The following is a 9082-nucleotide window of genomic DNA, read 5'->3' on the forward strand; positions in this document are numbered from 1 at the left end:
ATATATAAAAATACACTGATTTGAGATATGTTAAAAAAGAAATTAAGACACTTAAATTAGAACGGACTGAGTATCAATTATTTCAACGGACTAAAACCAATTCTTTCAAAGTCATATCCAAATACACTCATATTCTTTGAAAGAAAATTTCAAAACAAAAAAGTATATCGTAACTAAAAATAGAAGTGTTTTGTAATTCATTTGCCACCGCGTCATTACTATTATTTTAAAACGACAAAGATACTTGCATCATGCATGTTGAGACATAAGCTTCCTAGGAAAGTGCAATAAAAATAGTACTCCCGCTCTCCTCCCATATTTTTCCTTCTATATTCAAATTGTGTGAACTTTAATTAATATTTTAAAATATATTTTCTTACTAAATCGATATGAGAAACAACCTAACCTATAGCACTTTTTATATAATTTTTAAATATATAAATTTTAATTTTAAAATGTTGAGTTAATTTAATCTTGTTTAACTTTAAAATTAATTCAAACGGTCTCGAATAAAAATGTATAACATTCTGACTGGGGGAGTAAACAAGTAGTACGAGATTATTCTCCCACCTGTCTGATAACACTTCATTTCAAACCACTCTGTAATTCCCAGTATCTATCCACGCTCCATTATTGCCTTCTTAGTCCTTGATTTTCCCTAATTACCATAGTTAACTCTCAAATTTTCAACCTCAAATTTCTTCTTGAGCCCTTCAAAAAAAAAATAAAAAAAAAATCCCCCTTTTTAACATTTTGGCTTCAAGAAACCCTAATTCTAATTAAATACACAAATTTCCCAAATACCCTTTTCCGATTTTATGTAATTGAGCTTGAAGGTGCTTAATTGAAGCTTGTTGGGAATTTGGATTTTGTGGAAATCTTATTAATTCCAAAGATTGTTCTTTTGTTCTTGATTGGTGTTAAAGAGGATTTGGTCTAAAAATAAAGTATGAACTGAAGCTCAATTTGGGAATTTTTTTGTGTTTCAGGATTATTTTTGTAATACAGATAAGTTGTTTAAAGGATTAGAAGATGGAGAACTATGAGCTGGTAAAAGATATAGGGTCTGGGAATTTTGGAGTTGCAAGGCTTATGAGGCACAAGCAGACCAAAGAGCTGGTTGCAATGAAATATATTGAGAGAGGCCACAAGGTTTGCATTTTATATCACCAAATCATCTATTGAATTGCTTCAATGTCAAGCATCTTATTTCTAATTAGTACTGTACTTTACTGCCTGTTGATTGAACACAGTGCCTAAGATGTTAGTTTCAGTTATATTTTAATAGTGATGAAAAAAGGGGGAGGGAGCGACGCGTAGACGGCAGAAGTTCTTTGCGCGTGTGGCCGGGAAGGTCGGGGGTTCGAGGGCGGCAGAGCAGCCTCTTTGCGAAATATAGGGTAAGGCTGCGCACTACACACCCTTGTGCTCCGGCCCTTCCCCGGACCCCGCGTATAGCGGGAGCTTAGTGCACCGGGTTGCCTTGTTACTGATTAAAAGAGGGCAGTTCAGTGCGCATGCATCCCGTGTTAGCAGGGTCGAGGGAAGGGCCGCACCGGGTGTGTTGTAGATAGCCTACCCTAAATTTCACTTATATTGTAATAGTGATAGTGGAAGAAAATATTAAAATAATGGTTGATAAGGTAGTTCTGTAGAGGGACTGAGCATTATATCAAACTTTAAAATTTGAATGGTTTAGCTACTTTTGAATTCTTGTAAAATGTAAAAGTTTGTAGAAGTGGAATGTTATCAAATGTTTGGGACATCTAAATGAAAGAGTGTAATATAAATTTCGCCAAAGTATACCTTATGGATATTCCTAAAAATCATTTATACAGTTATGATTAATCAGGTCTCTTACCATTCTCCAGCGTGTTGTGTTCTTGTATGATTGCAGCACATAAATATCATTTAATAAATTTGCGGTGGCTCTTTTGACTGTAGATTGATGAGAATGTTGCAAGGGAGATCATAAATCATAAATCGCTTCGACATCCAAACATAATTCGGTTCAAAGAGGCAAGTATATGTCTTTATTTCCCACCGCACTGTTTGTTAAACTTGAAAATGGAAGAAAAATGGCAAGGACATAGCTAATCGAACTATCGTGTTATTGTTTTCTGAGATGCAGGTGGTATTAACCCCCACTCATCTTGCCATTCTTATGGAATATGCAGCTGGCGGAGAGCTGTTTGAGCGCATTTGCAATGCCGGAAGGTTCAGTGAAGATGAGGTAAAGTTACATTTTTTAACTGCCTATAGCCAGGTCTGTCATAGACCACACATATGATATGAGGGATAAAGAACACTGTGAAGGATGCCCTTTGGTTTGAAGGCCTTTAAGCTTCTGTTCATTGGTCTCTTTCTGCTGCCACTTTCAGGCTAGATATTTCTTCCAGCAGCTTATTTCAGGAGTCTGCTACTGTCACAACATGGTGAGCAAATTTTTAGTAGAAAACGTGTAGACTTGTTATACATGTATATGGGAAGTTTCGATGCGTCTTATGAATGTGCCCTAGATTCGTGAGCATTTTCTTTGTTTGTTGCAAATTTCTTCCACTTTCAACTAAGGGAGCTTTTTCCTTGAAACTTGTCTTTGCCCTAGCAAATATGCCATCGAGATTTGAAACTGGAGAATACTCTATTGGACGGCAGTCCAGCACCACGCTTGAAGATTTGCGATTTTGGATACTCAAAGGTCTGATGATGTTTGGGTGATTTAAGAAAATTTATTTGCTCCCCCATTCTTCCCACCCCCACCCTTCAAACCCAAAAATAAAGGGGAAAGAAAAAGAAGAGAAGGCTAATATCCCTAAAAAAATTTCTTCCAATCACAGTCGTCTCTGCTGCATTCAAGGCCAAAATCAACTGTTGGAACTCCCGCTTATATTGCTCCTGAAGTTCTATCTAGAAGAGAGTATGATGGCAAGGTAATTATGTAATTTCTTTTATTGACTTTTACATTTGTCAGAGTGGCAACATTCTGTTTATCCTCTGGAGTTCATGGATCTATGCTGTCTCTGAGACATTAGGAGCAACATGTTGTTTACGGTCTTCTTTTAATGAGATGAAATCTGGAAGCATAGTAAGTGGTGGCAATAAGACCTTTTAGTTTTTCTGGTTATGATTCCACAATTAATTCCTCAGTTTTGTGCCCTCCTTTCCTTAAAGAGTGCAATGTTTAACTTCTCTCACTTTTAACCCTGTTAACTTGTGGTTGTGATTGTTTCAGCTGGCTGATGTTTGGTCATGTGGAGTGACACTTTATGTAATGCTGGTTGGTGCATACCCTTTTGAAGACCAGGAGGATCCAAAGAACTTTAGGAAAACTATTCAAGTGAGTTCTTCTTTAAGTTTTCATAAATTAAAACCCTTTCAGAGCTTTAATCTAGTAAATGATTAATATTGGTTGTCATCTTTTTAATTTCTTCTCATGTTTTCTTTTCAGCGAATAATGTCGGTGCAGTATAAGGTTCCCGATTATGTTCACATATCACAGGACTGTAGGCACCTTCTCTCTCGCATATTTGTTGCCAATCCAGCAAGAGTATGCTCTCTCTCCCTCTCTCAGTTACCTATGTTCTAATGAAAGTTTGCTTGAATTGCTTCTAAGCTAGTCCTGGATAGATTTGAAGGCTAACACTCCGGTGCAGGTGTAACTTATTTAATACATCATTTCCATAAGCATGTAATGTCCAGCATGTGCATTTGACAGATGGCCTTGAGTGAGGTCATCAATGTGACAATTCAATCAGATTGAGGTTTTCGTTCCCTGTATCTCTCACAGCTGAAACAAATCCTTCAACTGTAATACGGCGTTGAATAATTCTTTTGAAGCAGTAACGTGCCCAAACGTTTATCATTCTTTGAGGATAACCTAAACATCTATCGAAGCTGGCTTTTTTTGCTGAAATTGAACTTCATAGTTGTTCTTCCTAACCCCACCACCCTGGAAGTGACTTGACAGTGCTTCTTTCGAGGATATGTAAATTGAGTGTTCCATGGTTCTCGTTAAGGCACTATGTTCTCTGCGCCTTCAATCAATATCGAGTTATAGTATCAGGAAACCATCACAGTTGCATGTGAAGGCGGCAGCGATAGATTAAAAGCAGCAATATGTGGTCTGTCAACTCCAGCTAATTTGGGACCGAAGCTTAGTACTCTATGTCTAGTCTGTCAAATAGCTCGAGTAGTTACTTGTCTGCTATAGTCTAGTATGGTCAGTTTCTCTGAGAAAAATGAATCCTAGTGCTGGTGTTTTCTTTATTCTGCTCCCTCTTTCACCCCATACAGCATTTGGAAGCCTGGGCTAGTGCTTTTTTTCCCGTCTTTTGATACTATTGTATTAATGATACATCGTAAAATACCTACCAAAGGGGACGAGCGTCAGAATCATCCAGAGAGTAAATCCTGACAGTGTACCCTCCAAAAATCTGGATCTTCAGATGAGACAGGGTTATGCTTTTCAGCTCCATTACATGATCTCTCTGCTTTGTCATTGTCCCTCCAATTTTTTAACATTAAGAATAATGATAAATATATCCAAATCATTTGCTAGTGATTTAAGTTTTCACCTTTACATTTGTCTGATCCAACTTTGTAATCATCTAAAATTAGTGGAGAAAAGAGAAAATACAGCAGACAATCAAAACAAATGTGAAGTGCTGATAATGTTGCCTGTCTGAATAAGAACATTTCTTTTGCAGAGAATTACAATCAAAGAAATCAAAACCCACCCGTGGTTTTTGAAGAATTTGCCTAGGGAATTAACAGAAGCAGCACAGATTGCTTATTACAGAAAAGAAAATCCAACCTTTTCCCTTCAGACTGCGGAGGAGATCATGAAAATTGTGGAAGACGCAAAGACCCCTGCTCCAGCTTCCCGTTCAGTCGGAGGGTTTGGCTGGGTTGGTGAAGAAGAAGACGGGGAAAACGAAGAAGAATTAGAAGAGGACGACGAAGAAGAAGATGAATACGAAAAGCAAGTGAAGCAGGTACACGAAAGTGGAGAATTTCATGTCATTTAAGGTCTTAAGTAATCTATGTTGCTTGTTGAAAGCAACAGCTTTTATGTATTGCTTTTCTTGGTTGTGTAAAATTGGTTGTAGCTAAGGTCTTAACTAACCTTTGTTGCTTGTAGAGAGCTATAGCTTTTATGTATTGCTTTTCATGGTTGTTTAAAATTGGTTCTTTTCCCTGTTGTGTGTGATTTAAGGAAGTCTGTAAATTTATAGTTTTTTGGTCAGGGGGCTTGTGAATTTTATTGCTATGTTGCAAGGGCAATGGTATGCTGATTTTGTTAGTCAAAGGCGTTGAATTATAAGCCTAAAGTGCCTGGTTTTCAGACAAACTTGAGTTTTAATTGACAGGCTTTGGGTCAATATTATGATAGTGTACACTGAATGGTTGGTTTCTCAGTTATGAATATGAAAGATTGATTTATTTTCGGTAATATTTTGGTCATTCAATATACTCCCTCCGTTCACTTTTTAGAGAAGACAATTTTTTTCCCGGTTTATCCATAGTATCAATTACTCATTTCAGATTTTAAGTTCATTAAAAATATACACTAATTAATATGAGTATACGTAAATTATGCACTTCATTTATTATTTTTTAGGGGGTGTGCCAAGTTCGCAGTGGACAAGTAAAAGTGAACAGAGAGGGTAATTAAAGACCTTAATTTGATCGCTTCTTTGTGTTTATAGCTTCAAAGAATTAGTTATAGTCCATTTTATCAAATATTTTTGTCCATTCCATAACTATATATTTAGTAAGAATTGAACCACTTGACAAATTTATGATCTATTCAGTGGTGAAGCCAATAATATGACAAGGGTGTTTAACGTTTAGCATGTATAAAAATATTTTTTTTAATCGCTATATTACTTTATAATTTTAAATTTTTCGATGGAAGGTGTCAAATTGACCTTCTTCCACTTTATGTGGCTACGCCAGTAAATCTGTTGAAACATTTTTATGTGAGAACTATCAAAAGAAAAAAAAAAAAAATCTAATGTGAGAAATTTTCTTCATAATACGCGACTCTTTTGTTTATCTAACTTACATTTGTCTATACTTCCAAGTCTAATCAAATTTTAGTAACATACATACTTTTATATCTAACCAAATTGCCTCGAGCTATTACCAAAATATACTTTTTTCGTTAACCAAATAAGGTTAAGGCAACAAATGTAAAGCATATTACCATGAGTGCACACTGGGACTCAGGGGCAAGAGGTCCGAGATAACTCCAGTGCCCGTGTCCTTATCCCTCACACTCAAGCACTTGGCGGGAGGGGTGGGGGGGGGGGGTCACCCCAGGGAGCGATCACAGGTCACTCCAGTAATCCAGGAACAGACGAGCACACAGGATTATCAAGTGACACTGGGACTGCCCCATCAAGTTGCTACTGCACAGGGATATCAAGTGACGCTGGGACTGCCCCATCAAGTTACTCGAAAATCTGGGACTGCCCTGTCAAGTTGCTCGAAGCACTGGAGCTACTCAGACAAGCTTCATAATTAAGAATTTTTTTTTCTCCCTTGTGAAAGTTGGCGATCCCACAAAGGTTCATGTACAACTAGGGCCGTTTTGCTCCTCTATGAAAATGAAGTGAACATTATTCCGCATTTTCTCCCACCTGACTTGGTTATTAGCAAGTCTCCGGACTCAAAAGTTTAGGTTAACGCCAAACCAAGCGACACCGTCTCCGGATTTAAGTCGAAAAACAAGTTTCTGGACTCAAATGTATAGGTTAGCATCAAACCAAGCGACCCAGTCTAGACTTAAGTCGAAATCAAGTTTCCGAACTTAAACGAACAAATTCCGCCGCAAAACACACACGATACAGTCTCCGCGCTTAAATCGTAAAGGTTCTTGTATAGGGCAAAATCCGTAGACACCAAGTGGACGTATCAAAAGGTGACACGTGGAGATGGCGACGGGTCAGATCCGAGTCAGCGAACGAGGGACTCCAGGAAATCATACGAGGCTTCGGATAAGTAATTCGGTAACTCGCTTCCGGAGGCAAAAATTACAAAGGGTCCGGAAGAGCGTGCCAACTCACCGGTAAAACATCATTCAATGCACAGCCGTTACAGAAGACCCCCAAGTTTCCTCCAGCCTTTATTAGGCTTTATTACTCTTTATTGCCTTTTATTGCAACATTAATATTGGTAATTGAAGGGGCACAATTCATAGAATTTGTGACGGCTCTACTATAAACAGACGTGCTCATCTCATTGTAAGGATCATCTGAAAATATATACAAGAATTACCTTGCTCTTATTTTGCTCTTAGTTCTTAATTGCTTTTGTTCAACTAAGCTAAGATCTGATTTTTTGCTTGCCCGGAGATTCTAGCTCAAAAGCTTCTTCAAGGCTTAGGCTATTGCTTTAAATTCCTTTAGCTTTCTTTATAATTATCTTGCTTAATTTTACTTATTATCTCATTATTCAGTCATATTGATCCGCGTGTCCTTGACCACGTACACAAATTCAACGGTAATGATTTTTCGCCTAAATAGTTTGGCGCCCACTGTGGGGCCAAGACAATTGTGGTATCATTTTGACCCACTTTCTTATATTAATTCTCTTAAGTCTTTTTTGTTAGAACATATATTTCAGATATGACAAACGCTGTTGATAACCAAATTCATCTCATTACCGGGAACAATGATGGAGCAATTGTCCTGGAAAACGGTCCGCATCAACGGGTTACTGAGGAAATAACACCTACTGATGAAACCCCTCAAGAAGCAATGCAGATCATGAGGGAGCAGTATCAGTCAATGATGGAGGAGATGAAATTCATGTAGCAAACTATCTCAACACTTTATAGTAATCCAAACTCCAGAGTCAGAGGGCCCGGGGGGACTCCTCCTGCAAAGATCCATCGGAAACAATACACCCAGTGGAGATCAAACAGACGAACGAACCGTTGGAAATGAAGACACATCCGGGAGCGAATCCGTCCGAGATGATCCTTTCCGGACACAAGTCTTGCAATTTATGACAGACATAACTGATAAGATGAATAAAAGCGCTAAGGAAGCGAAAAATAATGCGAAGGAGTTGTAAGCCTATATGGATCAAATCCCTGGAGCTCCGCCAGTCGTGGAGGGCCTAGATGCAAAGAGATACAGCCAGCGGGCATATAAGGTCGAAGCCGCACCGAAGTTGATCCCAAAGAGGTTCAAGATGTCGGACATCCCCAAGTATGACAGGACGACAGATCCAAAGGAGCACATAATGGCTAGACCAACCAAATGAGATCGAATCAGTCTTGATCAAGAAATTCGGACAGACACTGGCTAAAGAGGATTTAACTTGGTAGTATCTTCTATCTGAACACTCTGTTGATTCATTTGCTATGCTCACATAGATGTTTATCAAAGCACATGCTTGAGCCAGAAAGGTGCGAACGCGAAAGGAAGACATCTTCTGCATAACGCAAGGGGATACTGACTTGCTCCGGGACTTTGTCACTCGGTTCCATAAGGAAATGATGTTGCTGCCTGTGGTTCCGAATGAATGGGCAGCTGAGGCTTTCACTATGGGTCTCAACCCTCAGAGTTCGGATGCTTCACAAAAACTCAAAGAAAATTTGTTAGAGTTCGAGGCAACAGCATGGGAAGATGTTCACAATGGGAATACGTCGAATATTCACGTAGAAGATGAACAGGTAAATATACCGGCATCTTCTACAGCTCGGAATCAAGGTCAACTAAACTTTGATCTGAGGTATTCCAGACACCGATTTGAACCATACCCGTCGGGACCACGGACTGACAGGAGGCAGGAGCGTTTTCGGAGCGAGTCACCAAAAAACAACTCAGATGGAGAACAGTAATGTCTACGAACATTGTCTCATCAAAGCAGCGGAATCCGCAACAATAAGTACCGGAAGCATCTGAAAATAGCTCTGGAGCAGTGACTTAAAAAAAAAAAAAAGAGGCAACTGTGGCCAAACGCATCATGTCCGAATAAGATAATAGAGATAGCCCGAACTGGCTCCGAAATAATAAAGAAAAGGGCTGGGGACTTCTAGATCAGCCCCAGGAAAAATAGAAGGAATCTG

At 38.7% G+C, this 9082-nt stretch overlaps 1 protein-coding gene across 2 annotated transcripts; it reads left to right on the forward strand.

Annotated features, from left to right (window-relative positions):
- The first annotated feature begins 546 nt into the window (after window positions 1–546).
- On the forward strand, window positions 547–5452 carry LOC132050108 (serine/threonine-protein kinase SRK2A-like). 2 transcript variants are annotated; one of them, XM_059441166.1, is made up of 10 exons: window positions 547–947; window positions 1024–1152; window positions 1945–2019; window positions 2132–2233; window positions 2382–2435; window positions 2606–2698; window positions 2838–2930; window positions 3233–3337; window positions 3449–3547; window positions 4707–5452. In XM_059441166.1, the coding sequence occupies exons 2-10, from the start codon at window positions 1033–1035 to the stop codon at window positions 5025–5027; spliced, it is 1062 nt and encodes a 353-aa protein (XP_059297149.1). In that variant the 5' UTR covers window positions 547–947; window positions 1024–1032; the 3' UTR covers window positions 5028–5452. The 2 variants fall into 2 exon arrangements, with proteins under 2 accessions (XP_059297149.1, XP_059297150.1); XM_059441167.1 differs by having other exon boundaries at window positions 547–836; window positions 990–1152.
- The last annotated feature ends 3630 nt before the right edge of the window (window positions 5453–9082 follow it).

This window comes from Lycium ferocissimum, chromosome 3, assembly GCF_029784015.1.
Source record: "Lycium ferocissimum isolate CSIRO_LF1 chromosome 3, AGI_CSIRO_Lferr_CH_V1, whole genome shotgun sequence".
Classification (NCBI taxonomy): domain Eukaryota; kingdom Viridiplantae; phylum Streptophyta; class Magnoliopsida; order Solanales; family Solanaceae; genus Lycium; species Lycium ferocissimum.